The sequence below is a fragment of the Micromys minutus genome, assembly GCF_963924665.1.
Source record: "Micromys minutus genome assembly, chromosome: 30".
Classification (NCBI taxonomy): domain Eukaryota; kingdom Metazoa; phylum Chordata; class Mammalia; order Rodentia; family Muridae; genus Micromys; species Micromys minutus.
Genome location: NC_137965.1, coordinates 7,559,334 through 7,587,121, shown reverse-complemented (window position 1 = coordinate 7,587,121; position 27,788 = coordinate 7,559,334). Strand labels below are relative to the sequence as shown.

Genomic DNA, 27,788 nt, shown 5'->3' with positions numbered 1-27,788 from the left:
ACTATAAAACAAAGGCTGGGGGGGAGTGTAGCTCAGAGGTTAGAGTGTGCAGAGCATGCACAAGGCCCTGGTTCAATCCCAGCACTGCAAAACAACGGCAAAACAAGCCCCCAGACAAAGAAACACCAGCACACTCACAGACACTGTTTCAAAAGCAAAGTCTGTCTTCTGCCCTTAGCGAGACAAACTAGTGTAGACAGCAGCCAAGCGCAGCCACGGATACACTGGTGCTGGCTACCTCGTGGCATGGTCCCTCTGGCCTCTCACAACACTCCACTGCAGCTAACCACGTTCACTCTCAGATGAAATCATCAAATTTCAAGTGGTCCCTCCAAATGCCACAGCACGGTGGGACCTACACTTACTCGACTGATTAAATGCTGACTGGCGAAATAGAAAATTACAGGCTTTCCGCATTCTGAAGCATTTCTGAATGCCTCACAGTTCCAGATCAAAGAAAGAGATAGAAGCAGTATAGATTCTGACTTCTTTTTTAAAAAAAAAGTGTGATATAGATCCTGCCTTCTTTTAATTTTTAAAGTATGTTTTTAATCCAAAGGGTCCGAAACAATTCTTATGGGACAATGAAATCCAAGGTAGTATCACAAGCCAGCCCTTCTGGGGTTCTGTGTTGGGGCCTGACACCGCAGAGAACAATTTGAGGGAGGAGGCTTTTTAATGTAAACAAGACTGATTACAGGCTCCTGGGGAAACTGAGCTGTATCTTCCTGCTTCTCTGGCACGGGAGTAAATACCAGGCGTATGGATATGATCCACAGATTCATCACAGAAGGTAAGGTTTCCTTTACACAAACCAGGCGTCTTCTGTGTTCCTTTAAGCCTTAGGGTATTTCTGTTAAATTCATGTGCTTGGTTTTTATTGTTTTTTTTTTTTTTTTTAATAGCAGCAACCTAACTTAAAAAAAAATAATAATGCAGCATTTTAAAACTACCTGGTATGTTTTAAAAATCCCCTCTCAGGACTTTGGAGCAAGCAGCAGACACTTGTGTGTTGCTTAAGTTGCAACTCTGGACTGAGTGTTTAAAGGGTGTCATGGCAGTCCACATCCTCCCCTCTAGCTAAAGGATGGTTTCCTGACTTTGGAGATAATTAAGACAGGGAAAGAGCAGAAAATTTATTTCTAAAGCTTGCAAGAGTTTTACAGGGTCACATTACATCCGACCTCATTCCTGTTACCCTTGTGAAGCACTCATACATTAAGAAAGCAATATAAGAAAATGTGAGGACAGCCGCTCTACTGAGAGGCATGTAACACAGTACGAGCAAGCATGCTTGGTAAGACTTGCTAGAAGCTTCTTGCATTTAACGAACACTTGTGTGTTTCTGGCAACTGGGTTCACTGGCACAATATAAAGAAAAATGGTACGACACAGAACCATTACTGGTGAAACAAGAATGTTCTAGAATGAAGTCTTTAAGGAATCTACGTTGGTTGAGTAGGTTCCCAAATTCCGTAGTAAGGTCTCGGCTACCGAATGCCTACTTCAAAAATATACGTCTCTTCATTCTTCTCCTCTTCATTAACATAATGAAACAGTTCTCTTTCTTTCTTAGTTTTAGCTCCCGCCCTGTCGGGGTGACCGCCATTGTCTGTGAACCCATACACACTATACCGTTTGGCTTGCTGGCAGTTGAACTGGCGATTGTCTTCTGCTTGTCTTCTTTGATTAAAGTTCCCGCTGAGGAACAGCTGAGCGAACCAGAGCGCCCCTTACATCAGGGCAAACTGTGGGCAGCCAGGCTGGCGGCATCTGGCTCTCAGCACGTTGGCCTCACGGTGAGGAGCATTCCCAACCAAAGCCGAGTCCTACACCTCCTTCACCACAACGGAACGGAAACATACACATTCAAATCTCAGTGCAGTGTCAGGGTCTCAGGAAGCAGGGCTTCTGCCAGGGATGATCAGTCTTGATTTCCGAGTGGCCCCACACTCCATTATGGACGATGAAACCTGGAGTAGGAGACAGAAACTGTGAGTCTCCGGCATGGAAGTGGATTGTGTATTTGGGGAAGTGAGAAGGGTGCAGGAGACAGTTCTGAACGTCGCCAACCCAGTTACCATTACATTGCTGCCCTGACAGGACACGGTTATGCCTGCTAGACTGGGAAGCAGGCACGAACCTTATGGAAAAGATCTTGGTAGTATTCAGGCTCAGAGAACGGTCAAGACCAACCATCACTGTGCACTAGGGTCATATTCTAACCACAGTAAGCAGAGTGAGATGTGTCTAAAATGAATTTGCTTACACCTAACTTGTAGATATGGAAGGCAAACACAGCCATCATTATCTGGATTTACTGACATGCATGGTGGGGGAATAGCTGTAATCCCAGGACATGGAGAGTTGAGATGGGGGATGGGGAGTCCACAGTCATCCTTGGCTACATGAGGCATTCCAGGCCAACCTGGGCTACATAAGGTGCTGTCTTACAAAACAGAACAGAACAGAACAGAACAAACACCCCACTCCAACCTTCACAAGGGGATTATTATCAGGATCCCACCAGTTCTTACCAGTGACTTCAAATGACTTTCACCACTTGGAATTCTTTTTTTTTTTAAACCTATTTTTTTTTTTATTGATTTTTATGTGTGAGTGTTTTGTTGGTGTGGATGTCTGCCCACCAAGTGCATGTTTGGTGATCACAGAAGCTGGAAAAGGCATTGGATCCCCTAAAACTAGAGTTACAGTTACTGAACTGCCGTGTGAGTTCTGAGAATCGATCGTTGGTGTTCCCTACGAGGCCCCCTGTCTGTCAGATCCAACCTCCATACCGTCAGGAGCAACCTGAAGGACAGAGCCCACTCTGCTAGCTTGCTGACAAAAGAACTGCTTGTTCCTCATTCTACAGGAGAGAACTTTCCATCACTATTCCTCACCACGGGTCTCTAAATCCTGTGCCGGTCCATGTTCCTTCTCTCCCCCTTGTCTTTCCTTCCCATCGCCACTTGACCAATCTTACTCTTTGAGATCACGAAATCTCTTCTTTACCTGTATGGGAAGCATTAATTGTTTTCTTCGATGTTGCACGACCTTTGGTTTATACTGGTTAGTCATCATTACGAGGCACCATCTTTGCTTAAAGGCCCCTCTTTCTGGGCTACAGAAAGGCAAGTGAAGACCGGTTTTCATCCCAGCTCCTACACTCACCGGATGCACTACCTGAAAAGGTTTCTCTTAGTCTAGTAAATTGAACACTAAAGGAAGGAAGTTCTGGGAGGGAGCCCAGTGCCCAGTGACCAATTCTTTTCCTAGCATAAGCAAGGCCCTGGATTTGATCTCTGGCACCTCAGAAAGAAAAGAAAAATACGAGAAGAGATAAGACAAGACTGACCACACGTGTAGATCTTCATATTATTCTTGTGCCTTTGCTTATCTGAAGGTCAAGATAAAATAAAACACAGGGAGCTTTCCCAAACCTGAGAGGGAGCTGAAGCTAAAGCAGACGTGTGTGTGCGCTGGGGCTCAGTTCTTAACCTGATCGCCAGGCATAACCTGAGCTGAGGTGACAGCCTGTCCACATGATCTATATTTGAGGAACGGAGGGTTTGCTGGGCCTGTTGCCTGGGCCTCCACAGCCTATGCACAATACCTTCCTTGTTCATTCCCCACATACTAGACATCTGTTCACCTCAGTGTGGGATGGGATCTTTTCTCTTCCCTCAGCAGTGGAATTGAAGCGCTCTTCTGTTTAACTCATGTGAGTGTCATTTCCTTAAGCCCCACCCTGTTTCCTGGCTTTCCAGTCTGTGGTCTCCTTGTCTCTTACAGCATCTTGCTATATTTTCTCCATAGGTGAAAGACTGCCTATTCCTTTACTGTTGATAACTCATCTCCCTCACCAGGTCACAACAGCTGGGGCTGAGGACCTACTTCATCTGCACTAAGTTCCCAGGGTCAAGACCTGTCAGACCCTCCTCTGTACTTAATCAGTATGTGTTGGAAGCATATAATTACAAAGGAACTTTGGAAATGATCTGATAGCTCTACATATAATTTTAGGTAATGGGCAGTTCATTCTTAAGACTCCTAAATTTATTTTAAGTAAATATATGACTATATGAGAACTCAGAAGGCAGAGCCTTCCAGAATGCCATCGAGGAAGGGCCAATGACAACCTGAGAAAATACAAGTTCTTTTTCTGTAGTTAAAAAAATTTAAATGTGTCATATTACATATTTTCTTGTGTGTGTGTGTGTGTGTGTATGTGTGTGTGTACAGGGGGCATGTTCATATGAAGGTCAGAGAGCTACTATGGAAAAAATACTCCCAGATTCACTTTGTGCAGCTGTAGAGACTGAGAAACTGGGAAACTAAGTCCTTTGTCCAAGGCAAAGAAATAGTTGGCTCCAGAGTCTATAATTTTACCTATATTATAGACCAAAATATGTCCTCAGCTGCGCTTTCATTCAAAGGGGGAGGTCTCTGTTATCTTCTTGTGACTATCCTGGCAGGAGAGGAGATATTTTAAAGAGAGACATCCGCACTCTCAGACTACTGAAACAAGAAACCACAAAGAATTATAATTGCCCTAGGAATCCCATACTGGGTAAGGGCAAGGCTGAACTCTCATTCCATGCAGAAACTTGCCTGCCAGAAAGATTCCACACACTTTTCTCCTAATTTATTAGACCACCTCTGAGGACAGGCCAGGGCCAAGACAATGACAGGCAGGCGCACACCTTGCCCAGTGTTGACCATAAAGAAGCCCTGATCTCCATGTCCACGAACCTCAAATGCATTTTCTTTTCGACAGTAAGGAGCGCAGACGTGGATGGGCATTCCTAGGCTTTTCCCAGTGAAAGCAGCATCTGGCTCAGCTGTTCCACCTCCCTAAGGAAAGCACATCTATACTGGCTGCATACAAGGAACAGATTCCCAGGATTGCTCGGGCCACAAGTCAAATGCTCTGCCCTTCACGGTCCTCATTCAGCAAACCACCAGCCTCTCTCTCCGCAGCTTAGGTTTCTCTGAGTACTGCATAGAAACTCAGTTTGTTAGTGACTGTTTAGCCTATTCCCCACTTTTGCACGGCTTCCATGCACCAAAGACACCAAGTCCCTATCTTCTGACATTCTTTGGTTCTGGATTCAAAGGACAAGGGTGTGGACGAGTGACACATGACATCCTGTCTTCCCATCCGTTAAACTGCTTGAGAAAAACTGGAGCAGTGCTGGGGGGTGGGGAGTGGGCGAGACAGGGTCATCTAAAGTCCAGTGTTTTCTGGAAAGAACCCTGATTTTAGTTTCTCCAAACCAGTGAGGAAACTCTTAAGACATTTTTTCCCCTTCCATTGTATACACCATCGACCAAGAATCTGGACAGGAAGGAAATCCCACTGGGCTGCACTATGAGATGGCACCAGGTCCTTGTACTGGCTTAGGGAAGCATGTGGCTGGGTAGCAATGTGGCCGCAACCTTTCTTGTAGACAATCTCTAAGATCTGGTAAAACAAAGAGACCCGAGCTGGCATTGTGAAAGTTGGCATTTCTTTTCTTTGTAAACCCAAGAAATGTCAATACCTCAAAACACACAGAATGAAATCACTGTTTAAACAGACAAAAACACATGTTCATATGTAGTAATCTTACATGAAAAACATTTTAGAAGTTGAGAACAAAAACATACTCCATAGCTATAATAAACTATTAAGAGTTTTTTTTTTTTTTTTTTTTTTTTTAAATCTCACTTCCAGGATTTTTTTTTTTTTTCTATGCACCTGAATTTTAAATCCACCACTGGGCCATATGCATTCTGGCAACCACCCGTTTGTCTGTTGGTCATGCTACCAACAATCTCCTGAGACCCACTTTGACTTTAAAAGCTTAATTCAGTGATCCATGAGCAGATGATACCCCTTCCTTAATAAGCAACTGTTTCATAAACAAATAAGATTATTCACATCTGACGATACTCTGGACTCTAAAATGTTATTTTGTGCTAAGCTATCTTTTTTCTTGCAGGCCACTGTTTAAGTAGGTTCAAGGTTTTGGTTTTAAGGAGAGGGCTGAGTGGAGCAAGAACAGCAAGGAATGCAGGTTACAGCTTAGTCCCTTCTCAGGCCCCGAGGGTGAATTCTTGTCCCCACCCTAGGTGCAAGGCCCTACCTCCTGTTTCCATTCCGAAAGGCTCTCTGGAAAATCCTGGGAGTAACCAGGGGCATTACAGATCAGCACAATTCATCAAGACACACACAGCAGGAGAAACTGTGTGCCTGCTGGAGGTCAAAGTCCAGACTTCCTGCTGTGCTAAAAGCACGTGGTGGTATCAACGCAGGCAGGTAATTCAAGATGAATCCCAGGCTAGATTCCTCACTGACTGAAACACAGCCTCGGGACTTGGATCCCTTCAGTGTTTTTTTTTTTTTTTTAAATACCTGTTGTTGATCAGGCAAAACACTCCCCTGTTTCAAAAATGCAAAAGATTTGAAAGAGTCAGTGGCAAAAAAAAAAAAAAAAAAAAAAAAAAAAAAAAAAAAAAAAAAAAAAAAAACCTCAAGTGTTTGCCCCAGCTGCTGGGTCTCCTCCGCAGAGATAATTCATGTCATTAGCCTCCCAGGTGTCTTTGCAAAAGATCCCAAGACACAGGAGGTTACTAAGGGACACCTGAGAGATGGCTGTGTGGTTGGGTCTCTGGATAAGCAGGTGCTGAGCCGGGAACAGAGCAGACCCTACCTTCAACCTACACAGCCCAGGCAGGGTTAGGATCTGATAGGAAGGCTTATTTGATGTGAGAGATAAAGTCTGGTACTGTCACGCACGTGTGTGTGTGTGTGTGTGTGTGTGTGTGTGTGTGTAGGCTGCATTCCAAGAGAGTTAATCATTAACAGGGAGTTTATACCCCATGAGGAGGGTGAGAATGCTTAAGTCTTTGACACACATGCTTTCTTTTCTAAGTGAAATACGTAGCCATATTTCCAAATTATTTCGACTAGAAACAGTGTTTATCAAAACTCTTTCCTTTTAAAAGAAACACTGACACCCACATGAAGACCACAGCATGATTTTTTTTTTTATACCTCAAAAGGCAAAGTGTCTTCGTTGCTAGGACCAATTGTAATGATGTCATATAAGTTAATAAGAAAATAGTCATATACATTTGCTTTGCTGCCAAGTCTTAAAGCTACTTGAGCAAGGTATATTTGTTTTGGTGTTATGAACATTTAAGTTTTCCTTATCTGGATGGACAGTTTAAAGAGTGTTAATCAATACATCTTGAAAAAGCCTTTTTAGGTTTATCCTCAATGTGAGCTGTTACCACCTCAAAACTTACTCAATATGCACCTATTAACGTTTACTTAAACGGTGACAATAAATTATTTAATAAAATGCAAGTCTTGTCTTCACTTCTTCAGAGGAGTAAACAGCCAATGGGATTTTGGAGGTTTTTTTTTTTTTTTTTTTAAAACCTCCCGACACAGACCCGTGGATATACGAGGAGTGAGCCTCACATCTAGAAGGCACAGAGAACGGACAGCTGACTTAGAAAAGTAAAGTGCACGTATGCTTTTGGAACATACACAGAAGGAGGTGCCCAGTGGATTAAAGTTTTAAGTGTGAAAAAAGTTAGAAACAATTTGTAGTCTTGGTTGCTTCCCATGGAGCACAAAAGAAAATAAATAAATATATAGTAATGGCATAGAAAGATTTCAGGTGCAAATGTTTACCCAAATAGGTATGGAAAAAGCCAGAAGGCTAACCACAGGTTGGAAAAAAAAAAATACTGAGAACAGCTCAGATTTTACTAATCTACCTAAAAAGCCAGGTGGTCCAAAATAAAATTAACAAAGGTTTGAATACAAAAGTCAAACAATTTTAAAGGCGTGTGGCGGGGCGTGTCAATAAAGCCAGTAAAGGAGATGCCCAGTCTTATGAAAACGGATGCTCTACTGGTAATCCAGAACAGAAATCCTGCAGTCCCTCGTAGACCCCACTGCTGATAAGGGCGCCTGAGTGTGCAGTGTACTCAACTGTGGGTCAGAAAATCAAGTGTCCTCTTTGACAGATAACAGAGAGGCTCTAACACGCATGGATGCAGTGACGTAGGGAATCTACAGAAGTACTGGCATATGCACACAGTCATAAGCATGGAGTCAAGGTCTTGGTGTTGACAACGAGAAAGGGAGCATCATGAACATCTGGTCGTACCTGTTCAGTAGTGTGCAGTGCCCTGCCTACGGGATGCCAGGGGGACGAGGGGTATACACCAACAGGAAGGGTTGACTTCCCACTCGCTGCGTGTGACTGAGAGGATGGATATAAGCCGTCTATACACACAAGTCCGTGCTATATGGATGAGTCTGTAAATGTGCAGGAAGCTTAGAAGGCACATGCCTCACCTTTAACTATTACTGATGGGAGAATAAAACCGAGGGTGGAAAGGAAGTGAAGGAGGGGATTACATGTAAGAAAACTCTTACATGTTTAAATGCTTAATTAAAACGCGCCATCTTGTATATAAAAAGAAGGCACAGAAAGAAATGGCTCCTCTCATCTCCCTGTGGCTAGTGTTAGTGAATTTGCTTAGAGAACACAACAGAAAGTAGGCCTTTTAGTTCAAGCACTTCTCTTGAGAATTAGAACTTTTGCAAAACACATGCCTTTTTCTTTTCTCTTTTATTTGCTGCTGTAATTTATTCTCGCTTCACGCTGTCAAATGGAGGTAAGGTTATCAGGGCTTATGATTTACAGGAAGGCTATGCGGAAGACCGACATGAATGACCAGGTGGCTGAGGGAAGACTTTACAGCTCAGGAGAGTCCGGACTCAGCCACACACAAACGCATGCTATTTCCCCAATGGCCTGGCGGCCCCAGCCGGTCCTGTGTCATCATAAATATCCCAACTCGTTTTTTTATGGTAAATTTCCCCAAAGAAGTATGACTTCAGGTGTCACATGTTAACATGAACTTTTCCTGACCCCAGCTGTAGCGTGGGCGGGGGCCACATCTGGCGTCTCAAAGATGCAAGAGCAGATCACCACTGGGAAGCCCTCAGAGAGAGAACGCTGAGGATATATGTTTGCAAATACACACAAGGACACAAGAGCCACACGAAGCTTCCTAAGATGAAGGGAGTGAGTATCTGCCACACCAGACCTTCCTACGTGAGGAATGGCTACTGAACAGGACTGGAAATTAGGGGGCTCCACATATGTCACAGGAGCTGCCCCCTATGGAAAAATGAAGCTCTACCTACATTTCCTTTGCCTTGTGACAAGGTCCCCTATGCCATTTGTAAAACCAAAGGGTAATGGGAAGAAAAAGCACGGCATGAGGGTTGCTGGAATGTGGATCTTAGATGCCCACTTGTTAAAGTCTTGGTCCTCAGCTTGGGTCTCCTGGGAATGCTGTAAACTTTAAGGGTGGGGCCCACCTAGTATGAGACCCTGTAGTCACCGAGGGCATGCCTGTGCCGAGGACGGGGCCCACATCTCTTCCTCTGTCTTATTCTCCTTCCTGGACCACAGTGGGAGTGAGAGGTGTTCTTATGTGTTTGCTGCCGTGATGTGTGGCCTGCGACAGGCCCTCAAAGCAGTGCAGCCAATGAGACATGTACTGGAATCTCTGAGTTTGTGAGAGAAACAAAGGTCCAGTATCTCAGACATCTGACTGACTTCACAGCCAGTCAAAACTAGGTTCTCATTGTAAGGCCTAGCTTCTGAAAATTCACTTTCTGTCCCAAGTATTGATCCGTGATCCTGAGGTAACACATGCTCTCAGACCACCAGATATTTGTTCGGGGCACAGAGCTTGCTTTTTGTCCCTCTAAAAAGAAACAAAAGAGAACTGTAACACAGCCCTTCAGAAAGATTCAGACTCCACCGAAAAGAAAAAAAAAAAAGACCTCATTTAAAAAATTTAAAAATAATTTATTTAGTTTTCTATTATGTGCACTGTATGTCTGTGTGTGTCTGTCTGTGTGAGGATGTTGGGTCCTCTGGAACTGGAGATACAGACACTTGTGAGCCCCCATGTAGGTGCTGGGAATTGAACCTGGGTCTGCTAGGAAGAGCAGTCAGTTAGTCTCTTAACGACTAAGCTTTCTCTCCAGGCCCCCAAAGCTTTATTCACTGTGATTAGTTTGGGCATTCTTAAAACGTCAACTAAGCCATAAGCTTTCTCAGGATAGTCTAGACTTTTATAGTCTGGTCAGCTGTGTCTTTAAATCTGTCACCAGGACCCTCTGTCACCAGGAGAAGCAGAGAAGGACAAACGTGAGGGAAACAGAAGTTGTTCATTAGAGGATCTCTTGCCAAACCACATTAGGAAATCAAATTGCGGTGCTACGGTACAGCTGCCATGAAATTTGCCAAGCTGAGTATTCTTTACATGTGAGACTGAACCTCGTCTACCTACCTCGTAAACTGTCGGCTCTCTTCATGGACTTCCATTTCCGTGCTTTTAAATTCGTTTAGCTCTTTCCTTATTGCGGCCTAAACGGGAGAAGACAGGGCAGAATTTAGGTGACACATTTTCCCAACCTATATGGCACCCATAAGGCAGATATTCTTTTATGACGTATAGTAATACTGCAGGGGAGAGAAAAAAACCACAAATTCATCTCAGATTAAGATTTAATAAAGTAAACGTGTTACAGTCTGATCACCCCTGGTATAAAAATGGGGCATTAGAAAAATATTCAAAATCTGAGGCTTTCTGAACTTCAGCGTGTCCCATGTATGGAAAAGTTCCACACCCGACATCATGTGACAGTCATGAAGTAAAGGTTTGGTAAAAATGTGTAAAATGGCCTTCAAGTTACGTGTGTGCAGTGTGTATGAATGTGAATGAATTCTTTATGCAGTGGTGGGGAGTATGCCTCTTGTATATCAGGAAAGCTCTCTCCCACCGAGTCAGACTCTCAGCCCACAGAAGAATTCCGTGTGCAGACACGGTCACCCTCCTTCAGTCATCCCATCTCATTAGGTCTTTGCAAGTACCCCAATTTCTGGAAATACCCCTAAACCAGAAACACCCTTGGTCATGTGCTTCCGAGGAGGGATATTCAGGTGAAGGCTGAATAGAGCTAGGGTGGTCTCCCTGAGAGCGTCCTTACTGGGGCGGGTGGCAGCAGGGTCTTCAATAGACTCATTGTGGTGTCTAGTCTGTGTGTCGTACAGAATGTCCTTCCACCCTCGGGTGACCACACAGCAGACGTGAGGCATGCAGGGTTTCAGAGAACCCATATACTGTTCCTAGGAACATTTTACATCAAAGCCCGCCCACAGCAACGTAGCTTTGGTTTGCTGCCACAGCAATGCCAAGAAAGCTGTTGCTATTTTTTTTTCATGTTGAAAGTTTAGACAAACAGGGTCTGAAAAATTCAGCACAGCACTTAAAGCCACAAGGAGAAAAATCAAATGGAGGCCTTATTTAAAGAACATATAAACCATGCCATGCACAACAAGGTTGCTTATGCATGCAGACCGGAAAGCGGAGACGCCCCTCCAAATGCTAACTTTGGCTGTCTGCTGACAGACAGCGGCAGGATTATGCAGGGTTTAGTTTTAATTTCTGTCTTATTTTTATTTCCTATGTGTCTACAAAGGGCATTTCACTCATATAAAAAGCACTAAAAAATTAAAATTAAAATTAAAAAGCTCCACATCTTTATGAGCTCTCTGCAGATTGCACTATTCAGACAAAACACAGATTATTGTAAATATTTTTTATGCAAAGAATGTTTTTCCCTCATATAAAAGGAAAAGTAGAAATGAAACATTCCTCTGACAACTGTGCTAACAGGACGGACTCCAGTTAAAACAGAATGCCAATGTAAACCTTAGGAAGTGTTTTCCGAGAGAAAGAGAGAGACAGAGAGAGAGAGAGAGAGAGAGAGAGAGAGAGAGAGAGAGAGAGAGAGAGAGAGAGAGAGAGAGAGAGAGAAGAGAGAGAGGAATCCACTGTGTGACTGAAAGTCAATGAACTTTGGAAAAGATAGAAGAAAGCCTGAAGACCCCTTCGGGGTCCTCTCCCATCATTTACTATCAGTACAGAGTTTACAAGCTTCCCTTCCAAGTATATTTTAATGTGATAAGTAAGTCCTGTTGTCACAGACTGTCTTCTTTTCCCAGATATATGAACCTTCTTTAGGTCTGGAAGTCTCTTTGGAGAATCCTGGGTCAGTGAACGGTGGTCCTAATTCTTATTGTTAATTTTTTGGAGTGCTGAGGCAAACAGAGACCTATTTGTGGGCCAGAGTCCCCTGCGACACAGTGACACAGCGTATTTCCCCAGTCATGACAATGTGGACACCTGGTTTTGGCCCTGGTAGCAACTGGCACAGTATCCAGGAGCCAGGCAGTTGCTCAAATGAAGATTTAGAGAAAGTTCCCCCTTGAAAAGAAGAGTTTTGGTATAAATAGGACAGAGAATTCCAACTCTGTGTTCATTTAAGAGTGTCTTCTTTATACAGAAGCCTTCAGCGGGACTCAGAAGACATGGATGTTGGTCTCAATGTCCCATGACATTATGTCATGGAAGCCATTTTCCTCTCAGACCACAGCTTTCCTCCTGCTGTAGTTCAGTCGAGTGTCACCTCTTGTCCATGTGGTCCATCACCCAGGGAGGGATTCCATTGGTCAAAGTGCTGTGCACATTTAACAGGTAGGGTCCTATGAGGGCCATGACTTTAGGTCATGGGGAAGTGCCTCTAAAGACATTACTGGCCTATGCTCCGTCTTCTCTTTGCTTTTTAGACTTATGATATAAGGGGCCACAACTAGACAATATCTCTACTAGAGACCCTAGCCCTTGAGACTTTTATATCCACACTGTGAATCAAACCTTCTCAACTTGTAAGTTAATTTCTTCAAGTCCCATTTTTTTTTTTATAGTGACAGGAAACCAGCTAACATACCCACCTAGGAAACAGTAATGAAGGTTCACGATGCAAAGAGTCACCAATGAGATATCATGAAGTTTTAAAACAATACATAACTTGGGCTTGTGACGGACAGTTCTTTGACTGTTATTATAGGTCATTTGCTGGAATGCAAGAGGAATCTGCTGAAGGAAAGGTGAATTTGAGCAAGAGCAGGAACTCACTGGTGACAGGGAACTAGCTGTCAGTTGAAGAGGATGGTAAACCCTGTCACTACTTTGAACAGGTAAAAACAGCAGAGTCACCATGATTCTGCCACTGGGCCAGTGTAGCATAAGCTTGCTCCTGGCCTACCAACATTTGCTTCTTGGAAGCCAGCTGCCACACAAAACACACTTGACTGCGCAGGGTGAGCTGTGTGAGAATCCCCAACACAAAGGAAGACTTAAGAGGATCAGATGTCATACCTATGCCATGTAGATGCCACACAGACAGAAGTTAAGAAGAGGACATACACTTTCATAAAGAAACTACTTGCACAAGTGGGTTCTCAAGTTCCTCAGCATCTCTCAAACCCATGTGGGCCTGACACAAATCCCTGGACTGATGTGTTCAAAACTTCCTCCCTACAAACTTGTAAGCATTATATATATATATATCTCACTGATTTAAACCAGTAACTTTGGGCTGCTTTGTTACATGGCAGTTGATAATCTAAATGATATTATGAGCTGAAACAGAGGACAAGCTCTTGTGACCTACAGGATACCAAGAGTGACTAGGATGGAACTGCCCATAACCCTTCACGTCCTACATAATCCAGTGAAGTGCTTCATTTCCATGTGTGTGCTGGTTTGTGTTTAGAAGTCATAGGTCAGTAGTTATGTGTAACAGCACAGCAACAAGTGTAACCCAGCAGATGGACATGCATTCGTCCAATTATGGAAACGGTGCTCACTTCCAAAATTTACTCGGTAAGGACCTACTCTCTTTCTATCACTCACTGCTTGGAGGAAAGAGGACTTCTCAGGGGTTCAAAAGAGGAAAATTAAAATCTTTTGTATTAACAAGACATACTGGGTATAGGTATAACTTTTACTTTTTTTTTTTTAAAGATAAGACTAGATTTTAGGCCTAATGCTCTATCTAAGAGTAACTGTGTCTGGTTTTGTTGACGGATACAGAAGATGGGCTGAGGTGGTGTGACTGGAGCCCCAGATGCTGGGCTAAACTGCCTGTAGGGAACCAGTCAGCTAAAAGTGACCTTTAGAGGACCGAGGCGACAACCCCAAAGAGCAGGGAGCTGCACCAAGACCACATGTTCAGTGGTGTTTGGGATCTTGGGAATTAAACTCAGGACATGCAACCAACCCAAGTTTAAGTGTGGCTACCTTGTCTAATCAGCTCTGGCCGGTTTGGGGAGCTTCTTGGCAAGAAGCTCCAGGCAATTTGTTGGAAATACAGTCTTGCAGCCTTCTGAAATGTTACGGTGTCAGCCTTGAGTGAGGAGTTGCCTAGAGTCTTGGTTTATCTCTCGGCTCAGTGGCTTGCTGGCTGACTAATTAAGCTTGGTGTCACGGGGAGTGAAGCCACACTCTGTGAGCCAGTTAGTGACATTCCACAGAGGGAAAATCACACTCTTCCTGGGACCTAGCTAGTCGGGGCATCACTGGAAAGATGCTATTCATTTTCATGTTTCTTGTACCTAGGGTAATGTTGAGTTTCAAGAAAGGGGACCGATCAACTATCAACCGGAAAATAATCGGCCATTATTCTGGCTCACTAGAAAGTTTTAGATTGAAATTCTCACCAGTATTTTAAATTTCAGACCAACTCAGATAACTGTAGAATAAAATTGCTCATGGGTTCTAGATAATATTGGTGTTTATTTTTCTTTAAAACGTGATATAAGCCTTCAGTAATTTTTATTTTCACTAGTTTTTTAAAAATAGAATGGGGCATAGAGATCAATACTTAAAAATTTTAAGCTATTTTAAAGCTACATTATTTACTTTTGTGTCTTAGAGCCTATCCGCATGCTTGCGTAGGATGCTGCATGTGCCACGGCAGGCATGTGGGAGTTAGAGGAAACTTCTTGCACCCCAGGGACCAAACTCAGGCTGTCAGGCTTGGTGGCAAACGGTTTTACCCACGGTGCCATCTCGCTAGCCTCATAACCTAATTTTTAACACAACGGTTAAGTCATACTTAATGAATTTTGTACCAATTAACTTAATGAATCAAATACATCATTTAGAAGCTGACCAAGAGGTGACATGAAGTATCTTAAGGTAACGGTAATAAAAAAAAAATCCTTTTTTTTTCCTTCTGTAATGACAATTAGCATGCTATTTTCATCCTTAAATAACATGATTTTAGCATGTGGGCTGTATTTCTTTATATACGTGTGTGTGTGTGTGTGTGTGTGTGTGTGTGTGTGTGTGTGTGTGCAGTGCTCTTGTGCCCTCAGTCGGCATGTACTGAAGCCTAAAGTTGACATCAGGAGGTCTTCCCTCAGTCACGCTCCACATTATTTCTTCAGATGGGATTTGTCAATGAACCTGGAGCTCACTGTTCCAGTCAGATTGTCTGCTCAGCATCCCAAGGAGCCATCTATCTGTTCCTGCCCCTTGGTGCTGGGGTTACGACTGTGTACAAGCACACTCAGCTCTCTCACACAGCGTTCTAGGATTCAGACTATAGTGTTTATCCTTGCTGGGCTGTTTTTTAACCTATGGAACCCGCTACCTAACCCTTGTATACACATTTTTCTCACAATTGTGGGAAATGACTTAATTTCTCTCAGTGTTGTGTAGAAAACAGTATTTTTTTTTTAACATTCATACAATGCTATGCCTTAATCTGAATTGTCACTGTCGATTTCTTTCATTTGTGATTCTGGATATATCAGCAGTTTGACAATAAATGCACACTACTTGCATATACAAAACACACCACACGTAAACATGTTCTATTTTTGCATTTTTTAGTTCTCTAATTTTTACCTTTAAAAGTATACTTTCTCTTTTCCTTCCTTCCATCCTTCCTTCCTTCTTTCCTCCCTCCTTCCCTCCCCCCCCCTCTCTCTCTCTCTCTCTCTCTCTCTCTCTCTCTCTCTCTGTCTGTCTCTCTCTCTCTCTCTCTCTCTCTCTCTCTTGCCTACAATTCTTACTTTTGGAACATACACTTTATTTTCCCTAGAGAACTCAGACACAATAATAACCCAGCCCTAAAAATGCTGTCCTTTAGACCTTAATACCCCCTCAGGATAAATATTCGAGATTTCTGAGGGAGAGAGAAAGCCTCTCCTGTAAGTTGGGAGGGACTCTGGCTCTGCCCTGGAGCTTGGGTGCTAGGATTGAGGGAGATGTGAGAACTCTAATTCTTCAGAGTACTCCAGAACAGAAACCACACTTACAGAAGAAAACCTGACCAGGCCCAGCACCCTGTGGTGAACAAGCCTGGGACAGAAGCCTGTCTTACTCTCATTTCAAATGATCTTCCAAAGTAAACTCTCTGCCCTCTATAGCTGGAGATGGGAGAATTCTGCTTCTTACAACAGCACAAACTTAAGGGCTGCTCTGGGGAATAACAAGGAGTTTACACACAAGCGTGGTGAGTCATTCAGATGGCTGTCTTGTGCATTCCACAGTCCACGGATGTCACTGTTGACGTGGTCTGTCTAAAGGTTAGCATTTGAATAATCAGATGGCTGCTAATGTGTGGCAAATTGTGCTTTTCTAAGATGGGTTAGATAACACCTCCAGTCCACATAGCCTGACCTCACTGCTCTCCCACCAAGAGGTGGACACACCTCTCCCCTTCTTATGGCTAGCCTAGAACTAATGGAGGTGGATATGCCACCGAGTGACTTCCAAAGCTGACTGGAAATGGCCCAGTAGCTTTTCCTGGGCTGTCCTGGGACAGACACCTGCTCTGAGGGAAGAGGTTTGGGGGCTCACAATGAAGCGGGAGCTCTGTGGGCAGCCCAGCTGAGTTCTACATCGGAGCCACGGCAACCAAGACACAGAACGTGTTGGAGAGACAATCCCGGATCTTTCAGGGTAGCCTGGTCACCAGCGGGATAGCACCGAGTGACCTCAGTCAATGCCACAGAATGCAGAATTGACCAAATGACACTTGACCATATTCCAACCTATGGAAGATAAAATGAAGGAAAAAACAAAACAAAACAAAACAAAAAAAACCTATCTCTGCTCTTCATCACTAAGCTTAGCGGTGGCTCACCACATTGGGACAGTGGCTGTGGTTCTGTTATCTAGAAGCCACTGAAGGAGGAAGGACAATGAAAGCCCACAGCTTACAGGAGAGTAACTGGGACAAACAGACTTCTTGTAAGGCTCGCACAGGGACTGGTTACGTGGCAACGATGGACTCGCCTTTGCTGGGACCCAGTTGAAAGAATGATTACTCCGCATGACATGTGTGTGTGCAGGTGTTCACAGAGAGAGAAAAGGTGCTCAGATGGGCAGGGGGAGGATGAACGTGAAGGTTTTGGAAGTACAAAAGGCCACTCTGAGATTCTTGCCTTGTCTGCAGGTGTCAACCTGGCCCAGGGCTTGTCTGCTCGGCGGTCATAGTCCGGGGAATCTGTCACTTCTACGTACTCATTAAACCGCAGGATCCTTCGGGCTTGTAGCTCCGCAACAGTAGGTCTTAGGCTGAGCTGCAGGAGGGTAGGAGAAGACAGGGGTCAGTTACACGTTTTTATATCCTCTCGGTGGCAAGTTTTCTGTCTGGAACACCTCAAAGTTAAGGGCACTTTCAGGTATTAGAAGAGAAGCAACGGCATCTTGGGGATTTCGTAATGAGACCTAGAAAGCAGCCTGCCCTCATTTCCAGTGGAGAGATTCACGAGTGCTCAGCTGGGTCAGCTTTTGGTAACTGCCTCCATCGGTTCGCTACGACACATCTGGCGCTGAGACTAAGGCTTGCCCGTCATCTCTGACACAGCGATACACAGTGACAAACACCCACCAGTAACACAGTTCTAGCATCACTGTGGCAGCTCACAGATTAAGACAAAAGCTCTGGAGCTCACAGAAAACGGAAATGAGTGTCTGCTCTGGGCACATGGAGAAATGCAGTGTTTCTCTGCAGCAGTGGCCCAGAGACAGGTACAGCTACAGCTCGGCCTTCCTGGGGAGGGAACACAGGCAGATGAGGGAGGCTTCCTGGAGAATCGTCCCTTCTGCAAGCTTTCTGACTGGTCTGCTCATGAGGCTTCCCCCACTGCACCATTGTATGTAATCTGGCCAGCCCTGTGGCATCTTTGCTTTTCTCCCGTTCTTCTTTCACAAGCACCGAGAATAAAATTGGGATAATCCGACACTTGAAAGGAACCCAGAAAGGACCTACCTTGAGACACTTTTGCTCTGAATTCTCCAGCCAGTGCTCAACCTTGTGAGTCAGGACATACATTCAACTATCCCCCTTCCCTTCTTCAGCCATTAGAATGATGTATAACTGAATATAAATTCTGATAGTGCTTAAGTTTATCCATAGGCTGTTATTTTTAGCATGGGGAGGGTGGGGGAAGGGCTATCTATGGTCCTGGGATCAGGTTTGTATCTCTGAAAATAAGTGGGAATGACCGCCCTAGTTCTAGTGATAAGTCATTTGTTAATTTCGGTAACACTGTGGTAAAATTCACTCAATAAATTACTCACCCAGGTCTGCTACAGGGCAGTGACAAATTGTTAGTGTCACAAAATACTTATTTAGTGTTTCCAAGACCAAATGGAAAGTGTGAGCACTTTAAAATCCAATTAAAGACACAAAAAATATATGAAAATGTTAATGTTGGCTCTCTAAATGGAAGATTTGTGTGTGACGCTTTCTTTTTCTGTCCCTTTTTGTATTTAAACTTTTTTCACTTAAAGTTCAAATATTCATAATTAGTAGATGCAATGTATAAACTTCGTTAATTTTTTTAAAAAAATGAACAGAGCATGCCAATAGAAAAGAACTGCTTCATAGGTTTGAATGACTTGGTACTAGGAACAGTCATCCCTAAACATCCCACTCACGAGTTCAGTGAGTTTGCATCTAACAAAAACAAACGGTCTCCCAGAACACGCATGCTCACTAGCAGTCATGACATCATCACCTTTCGGCTGAGCCTCCGTTTGAGTTCCATTCTCGCTTCTTGCTCCTCTTCTTCGTTCTTTTCTGTTTATTAGGGGAGGCATGAGGACAGTTACTAGAGATAATCGTATAATCAGACAAGTCTACCAGGAACAAGTACTCGGGTCTGGCATATGCTGGTCAAATACCTTAGAAATGTATCCAAAGGTTCTTCACAAGGAGTGCTCATATACATGTTATATACATGCATATATGTAATGGTAGCTTCCTTCCTAATGGAACTGGTAAGCTTTCGTTACTGATTTTAAACCTTTTTAACCTCAAGATTTCTTGTTCTACGTCTGTACTATTGCTGACCACCTCAGGGTTTTAGAAATACAATACAGGATTCAGCTAAAATTTCACTTCTGGATCTGCCCTTCATGGGAAAAATCCAGGACACACTAAAAAGAACAAATTAGAACCATCCAGTGCACGTCCAAGCTGCCGACTTCCATTCAAACCCAACCAAAATATTTGGTTTGTCTTCCTATGTTTCCATAGAAGCAAAATGTAAGCATTCCTTGGGACTTGGCTTTATAGCCAAGGTTCTCAATGGGGTTATGTTGTACTGTGGGTGGGGATTATTTATTTTCTTGTGACTTTAACTTTCCAAAGTCGTCTTTTTCTCCAGTGCTTCATCAAGTACTGCAATTCCACGCAGTCAAAACAGATGGGGTTGCAAAAAAAAATTAAGAATTTTAAAAGAAATAAACAGTTTTCAGGATTTATGGTATGCATGTTTGAAAAACTTCTCTCTGTTGCTTCTTGATCTCATCTGTGTTAAGTAAAGCAATGGTTTTGCTTCATAGTAAATCACACGCCAAGGTTTATAGTCTAGGGACTCTAATGAACAGAGACTTCACCATGGACAAAATCCACTGAAAGCTTCTGGAAAATTCTCTTCTGTGGGAAGGCTTTATTTTAACTTATCTATGAGTGTGTATGCACGTGTGTACGTGTGTGTGTGTGTGTGTGTGTGTGTGCACATGTGTTCGAATGTGTGCTTGTGTAGTGTGGTGTGGACAGGTCAGAGGGACCTTGAATGTCAACATTGGCTGCTATCTACCTTGGTTTTTATCTCACAGAGACCCCAGTTTATTGATTAGGCAGGGGTGTCTGGGCAGAGAGCCCCAGGACCCCATCTGTCTCTGCCTCACCAGTATGGAGATGGTAAACACATCCCATTGCAGACACTCAGCTTGTTAAGTGGGTTCTGGGGACATAACCCGGCCCTCATGCTTGCCCCAAGATCACTTTACTGAGTAATCAATTTCTACAACCATAAGGTGTACATACTGTAAAAATTCAGATGGACTTTTCACCACTAAGGTCATTGGTGTCATGAGTAAAATGTCAGTATTAAATATGAGCAGGAGATGTAGGTTTGGCTCATTGACCCCACCCAATTTTCTATACATTTTCCCCTTCTCTGGACATAAGGAACTTTCTGTATTCTTCTGAAATATATCCTTTAAGTTACAAGGAGGAAGATGAACCATGTCAATATGTACAGAAACATAAACAGAAATCACCCTTTAGACAAAAGACACTTCAAGTTCCTTCATCAAATTAATTTGGTTCTACCTCAGAGTTCTTATGAATGAACGGCAAGCTTTGCTGACTGCTTCAGAAAAACAAGTCTCTCTATATTCTTAAAATGTACTCAAAGGGCCGATAAATATGAATTGAACAGAGCTTGTGAATTGTATATTGTTATACATATTAGACAACTTCCAAATTTCTTGTTACTGTTATTAAAGTCAGAGATTTACAGGACAAGAACTGTATCTAAAAGAAAAATATCACCCTTAAACATTATTTTCTCATTTCTTCCCATATGTCTACCACGCTTCATTTCCTTTTTGTAAAAGCTAATCCTTTAAAACATTAAATTTATTCATTTTATTTTAGGACTGGTTTGCCTACATTTTGTGTTTGTACATCATGTGTGGGTTTGCTCTCCACTGAGGTCCAAAGAGGGCACTGGAAGCCGTGGGTCTTAAGCTGAGAATGATGGGGAGAGGCCATGAGAACATTGGGAACAGAACCTGGGTCTTCTGCAAGAATACCAAGTGCTCTCAACGGCTAAGCCTTCTCCCCAGGGCCCCTTTCCCATGCTTCATTTCTTAAAGGTATTTTTTTTTTCAAACACACCCCCCCCACACACACACAAATCCTAAAGGTTTCCATTCCTTATGTAAAATGTCATTTCTTTGAAGGAAATGTTAGTTTTACCATTTAAGGATGTTGTACAAGGCGCCAGCCAGTGAGGTCTAAGGAAGGAAGAGCTGATTGCAGTTAAGTAAACAGCGTTTTACGATCTAGGAATTCATCCCCCGACACCAGGAACTGGCTTTCAGTATTTCCCATGTTTGATGTGATACTTCTCAAGTGGGTGAGGGGTGGAGGTCACTGCCATGGGCCATAGAGTAGCCTCCAAGTCTCTGCAGAGTGGCATAGGTATAGCTCGAAGTTGGTACTTAAATATTCGGTGAGGTGTCCATTTAAGGCACATCATTTCCTTCACCTGTTGATTAATTAGCGGATTAGCTGTACAGTATGACGTAAACTCTCTCGGCACCGGAGTGATTGGAAGGGTTTCTACAGAGGAAGCAACAGAGCTCTTGGTCAGTGTTTTGCATCAGAGTGGAAGGGTGACACCTCTGACAGTCACAGGGCCATCAATACAAGTGCTTTAAAGGCAGTGGGCACTGCAGAAAGTTGCCTGGCTGCTCAGTTTGGCCCTGATGTCAAAATGAATTGGGCTTCCCCATGTTCTCTGTGGTTCCGTTTATCTTTTGCTGCTCTGCGTGTTTCTATGTGGGTGGCTTTTTGCAGTGTCTTGTTTTGTTTTACTTAAAGCTTCTTATTTATTTATTGTGTGTTTGTGCTCACAAGCACCCTGCCACAGCACACATGTGGAGGTCAGAGGAAAAGTTGTGGTAGTAGATTGTGTGGGTCCTGGGGGCTGTATTCAAGTTGTCAGATTTGGTGGCAGTCTTGATCTGCCAGGTCGTCTGATTGACTCCACATAGGTATTGTCAACAGATGAAAATACATTTATAGATTTTTGAAATGTATGTATATATGTTTACTCACACACACACACACACACCCACGCAAGTTAAAAATCTAAATCAATGGGTACATGAAGAAAAAGGCTGCCACTAGAATATGGACGGCAGACATGTGGTTAGCTGCCCTCTGTAAAAATTCATTTTTTTTGTAGGTTTAAAAAATTTCACAGTTAATTGCCAAAGGAGAAGGACTCAGTGGCCTGGGTAATTTTTTTTCCTCTGTGGGAAATACATTTGAAATGATACTCATAACCGAACATGAGTTATGCCTTCTGTCTCAGGTCCTGTATGGAAAAGCACATGGCACTTTTCCTCATCAGGCAGAATTGACTTCTCTGGTTGGCAAAGATAAGGGACCTGGTACTAAGATATCAGGTTTGTCCCACGTCCTTATAGAGTAGACATTGATATTTATTGTCACCTCAGCCATGGTTATGGAAATGATGTGTCTGGATTAAAGAGCTCTTGACCGCTTTATGTTTTGAATCACTTTCTCGGCTTCTACCAGACTATCTTAAAAACCATCTTGTTTCACAGAGTTTTCTGGTGTCTTCATTAGACAGCCTTGCTACTTTTGAACAGAAACTGGAGATGAAATATCTGAGCAGAAAGAAGAAAATCCACAGGAGTGCAGAGGCAAGAGGGTTGAACGAAGCTTTTGTGGGCTAAGCTCAGTGGAAAGAACCTCCCCAGCTCTGCCTGCTTCCCTTGGCCCATGTCAGGGGACTGGGAGCCAGTTATCTGCCTCTCCAGACTGGAAATGGACCTCTCGTTTCCAGAATCAACATGAACTTAGAAGGAAGTAAAACAGGGCTAGAGTCAAGATGAAGTTGACTTTGGTCCTTCAGTCTTTCCCGAACCTCCAGGAAAACAGAGGGTACAAAAGCCAACACAGCATTTAAGATCAACATGTAATAAATTTCCAGATCCATGAAAGAGTTCCTCAAATAACTAAACTCCACTGTGGTCTGGCACATCCGTCCCAAAGGACTGAATTACCCAGAATTTGCAAGGCCCTCTTTTCAAAGTATCTCATCAGACATCCAGTAAGACATACCCTCTGTATGAACAGGAGCTCACAGTCCAACTTTGAGCTTAAAGCTCAAAGGAACTCATCAGAGAAAACATTGACACCCATGGATTTTGTTCTCCTGTAAACATCAGATGTTGCTAAAGTAAAAACACACCCACAGCCAGTTTGTATTTCAGACTGGCACATTAGTAGGTACAGTGATAGGATCTCCTCAAACCTATGCTCAAAACTAGCCAGAAAAAGCACAGCAGGAGAGAGATGCCAGTTACTAGGTGGTTGGTTCTTCTTGTACTGGTGAATGTTCATCGTTGGGCTGTTTCAGTCATGATAACAGTCCTATGAATACACCACAGAAATCTTTCTCTCCTTTAAAGAAAATAGCTCATGTAAAAAGGGGTCATCCAGTAGACTCTGCCGGCTTGGTTGGAGGGTCCTCCCATGCCAGTGTCTTAGAGCTATGACAGTTCTGAGCATTCCTGTCCTTTGAGACTTCACAAGATAAAAGGTTCTGGAGCTAGGTTAACATCTCGAAGCTCAGCTAGACTCTGCTGTTAAACTCACCGACGTTAGTGGCCATCCTGTAAGAACAGCAGGACAGACTGTTTCTAGTGGGACCTCCCACACTTACCCACCAGCACTCAGAAGAGAAAAACAAGAGCAGGGGAATGAATGGAGAACTCTTTAGGTTTCAAGAAACCGCAAAGAATTCAAGAAAGGAGAGGAGTTATCACAACAGAGGAAAATAAAATGCCTCACAAAACCCCTCTCACCATAATTTTAAATTGGGACGTTTGCTCAACCTAGCAACAAACTGTATTATTCATAACAATATAGGGATATTTGATTGATTTCCTTGTGGATTCCTTCTCTGGCAGTTATTTGAGTAGACTAGAGCGTTTGCTTTAATATTTGAGCAAAAGAACACATGGGATACATTTCCTTCTCAAACATAATTACTATGAGTAGGGTCCCAAGTTAGGGGATGCCAGGCTTAAAGCCATAAAATGAAATATGAAAACCAAGAAATTATTTTTTTAGATATGTAAGCATCCAACTAATATGTGTGACCTGCACGGGCCATCTCAGGCAGCTGTGAATCTTGTTTCCGTCCTGTTGGACAGGCTGTCCCCGGGGCGCCTTGTTATTGGCCACCTGAGGGGTCACAGTGTAGCATCATACACTCACGTTTCAAGATGTTCCTTTGCTCTAATTCTTCAGTTGTTGGCCTCTGGCTGAGTCTCCTACAAGGAGAAAATGAAAAATATATACTATAGGTTACGAAATGAACACACCCTAAGTTACGAATGAGGCCCTTTGGGTGGAAGATACAAACAAAGCATCGAAGCTAGACTTTGCCACGTCTTGAGAAATAAACGGAAAAACTTAAGCCTTTAAGATAAATCTCTCCCTTCGATCTGCTTGGACGCTATCGAGAGAGGCTTAGACTTCCGACTCTCTCTCCTCTGTCATCCTTGACAGACAGGCATCTGACTTTGGTTGGGCACATGTCTATAGATCATGGCTTTCCTAGCATCCAGGTGTGGGATGGGACTGATTTCTTGGGATGGGCCATAAGCAGACTGAACTTTTAAAGTTGTTTTTGCCCCTCCACCCGGATGAGTGTGTGGTCTCTGTTTTCCACGTCCCTCGTGCACAGGCTACCCTTGAACATGGTGTTACAAGCAAGCTTTTGATCTTGCAGATGAGATCACCCAGGGGCATAAGAAATGAATAAAGCAGAAGGAGTCTGGCTGTTAGGCCTCTGAGGAGTGTGAGAAGGAGAAACTCTATCATGCTGGGTGGCCCAGTAAGAAAGAAATCAACATACATTGCTTGAACTCCTGGATCCCTGGCATGTTACAGCAGCTTAACCGATAGCTTGCTTAATTAATGTACAGAACACTGGTGCCTCACATCAGCCGCCGCTGCAAAGGGCACGCCAGTGTTATGAATTGCTCAATCTATGCTACTCAGGGTTTGAAGGGAAATCCTGTGTCAGGTCCTGCAAGTTATCTTAAGCTATGTGGCTCCTTCTTCCCTGCTGCTGAGATAAGCCAGGCTCATCCAGGATTAGTAGCTAACTGCTTTACATGAGGGCTGAAATGCCTTAGAACTTTGCTCTTGGTCTTGTTTACACGATTCATTTCTTGCTAATCGTAGCAAAGATTTCTTCGGAATGTATGCTGAGCTTGTGTAAATTATGATGAATACACACAAAGGCGAGACTGATTTTAATGTACTCTTTTCTAGACCTACCAAGTTCTCAACGGTGGGAACATGTCAAATCGCTGATCATCCAGAGCTTGTTCAAATTTTCCTTGAAATTAGATTTCCATTGGGACAACTTTGAAATTCAAATGAGTTACAGAGTCCACAAAAGGCCCCAGGGAGCAACTATAGACATGGCACTGGAACCTATGCCGTGACCACACTGTGTGCTGTGAGTGTGTGCTGACAGTGTATTGGTGTCTATGTTGTGACCACACTGTGTGCTGTGAGTGTGTGCTGACAGTGTATTGGTGTCTATGTTGTGACCACGGTGTGTGCTGTGAGTGTGCCTCCCAGGGGAATCTGGGCACCACATCCACGGAATCCTTGATGAAACCACAGAAGACTGATGTCCCACACTGCTGTTTTTGATATTTTTGGTTATTTTTGTTGTTGTTGTTGTTGTTAGTTCTTTAACCTCTTTCTGTATTGGTGCCCTGGCTTTGTTCACTTGGTTTGTTTTAATTTGTCTCATGGACAGTCTCATCATACATATCTTTATAAGACACCTTTTAAAGAATTATTGTAAGATCCTCTCCTTCTTACATATACCTTCAAGATGGAATGATTATGCAAAGAAATAGCTTTATAATTATGTTATTATGGCATTTAACTGTTTCAAAAATACTGATCAAGAACAATGTGTGCTGATTTCCAGTAAACTCGGGTTTAATTTTCAGTTGTGCTCTGCTGGTTTAATAAGTGTGTGCAATTTAAGTTAAAAGCAAACACGTAACTCTACTGGATGCTTGTTGCAGTTGAGGTAGTAAAAGCCTTGAATATAAGAACCCTGTTTCACAAGTGGCATTAAAAAGTGGGAATCTTCTATCTTGTTGTAGATACATTTCTGTCAACAGTTTTTCTTTTTGCAGTTCTAAATAAGCCCACATCCAATTAGTCAATCAATCAATTCATGCATGCACTCACTCATTCCAATGAATCTTGGTTTGCAGCGCTTGTGATCAAACCTAGGGTCTTACACATTTGCTAGGCCGTCACTTTATGTCTGGGCTCTACCCTAGCCCAGGCTTGCTGACTGTGACTAGCTCCCTCACTACTAAGCACATCACAACCTCAAACATCTTCAAAATGTGCCATGGATGGGGTCCTTCATTCCCTCTCAGTGGACAATATTTGGCCTTCCTTTAGCTCCTGTGAGAAGGGCTGATATTTGTCTGGTTTCCGTTGATAGAACCAAAACACCACCAAATGCTCTGGTTCCACCCAGTACACTTACTTTCCTTTCACACCTCACGCCGGTGGCACAGCTGATCGACCTGCCTGATGAATTTTTCTCCATGCTAAAAGGCTTGCTGTCTCTCTAAATTCATACCGTCCACTGTGGCTGTCTGCACAGGAGGCGTTTGGAGCCTCAGATTAAGGGAAGCGTTGGTTATTCAGAGTGGTTGCTGAACGGACCGTGATTACCACCTTCTCCCAGGTGCTGTACTCCCTCCCTGTGCCAGCCACAGTCTTTCGATGTTGATGCTGATCGACTAACCTTAGATTTTTTTTTTGAACTTGCAGAAGTTACTATGTGGCAATTTTGTTTTCTCAGTGTTTTGGGGTCCATAACTACAGAGAATAGCACCTTGGTCCTATAATTTTTTTTGGTCCTATAACATGTATTTTTTTTTTCCTATTACAAATAACTATGACTGGACATTTAGTATAAAAAGAGTAGGGAAACTTTGCTCATTTAAAAATAATTTTAGGTTTTATTTAGGTACTAACCTGTTTAGTATAATTCATCAACCCTTCAATTTTGCTTTGTTTTGGGCTTTTGCAATATAATACAATTTTTGCCCGGGTGCTAAAGATGGAGCCCAGGTCCCCATTCTTGCCAAGCAAGCACTTTACCAAGAGAGTGATTAAAAAATCATTTACCATGATAAACTGTACTAATATTCCTTGCTTTTAAGGAGTTTATCTTATTTTGCTATCATTTTATACGCACTATTATTCAGCGATTAGAAATTTTCGCAGCCAAACATAAACAAAGGTAGCAATACAATAAAGCACATTTGTCACACGTTCTCCTGACTGGGACGCCATAAAAGAAACCCACCAGCAGCAAACAGTGCTTCTACCCTGGTTCTGTTACAGAGGAGCTGCAGTTTCCAGCAGTCCCCTTCCCCCCAGGCCCCAGAGAGGCCCCTGGTTGTACTTGTTAACAAGACAAATTTGACATGAAGTTCCTTTGACTTCTACTAGCTCCTTCCTGAGGCAGGAAACGGCCAGGGCTTAGGGCTGAGGTGAAAACACTCCAGTGGGAAGACCTTTGGCAATCTGCTGGAAACCTCGGGAGTCCTGGAGGGAGTTTTAAATGCTGGGGATTCCCAGGCCTCCATTGGGATTCCTTAGGAGGGTGACCCTTTCCTTCAGATAGGAGCCACAGCTGCTGTCACTACAA

At 43.3% G+C, this 27,788-nt stretch overlaps 1 protein-coding gene across 3 annotated transcripts in view; it reads right to left on the bottom strand.

Moving 5' to 3' along the window:
* Window positions 1-361: 361 nt before the first annotated feature.
* PHACTR2 (phosphatase and actin regulator 2) overlaps window positions 362-27,788 on the bottom strand; it is a gene marked incomplete at its 3' end in the record, with an annotated part of 108,064 nt that continues 80,637 nt past the window's right edge. For 2 of the 3 annotated variants that reach the window (XM_080941643.1, XM_080941644.1), the window contains 4 exons: window positions 24,293-24,348; window positions 18,978-19,039; window positions 17,397-17,534; window positions 10,377-10,457 (listed from right to left, as the gene is read on the bottom strand). In XM_080941643.1, coding sequence (XP_080797769.1) covers window positions 10,377-10,457; window positions 17,397-17,534; window positions 18,978-19,039; window positions 24,293-24,348 — 337 coding nt within the window. Of the gene's footprint in view, window positions 1,974-10,376; window positions 10,458-17,396; window positions 17,535-18,977; window positions 19,040-24,292; window positions 24,349-27,788 lie in introns of those variants that run through there. The other variant, XM_080941642.1, reaches the window with a different exon arrangement.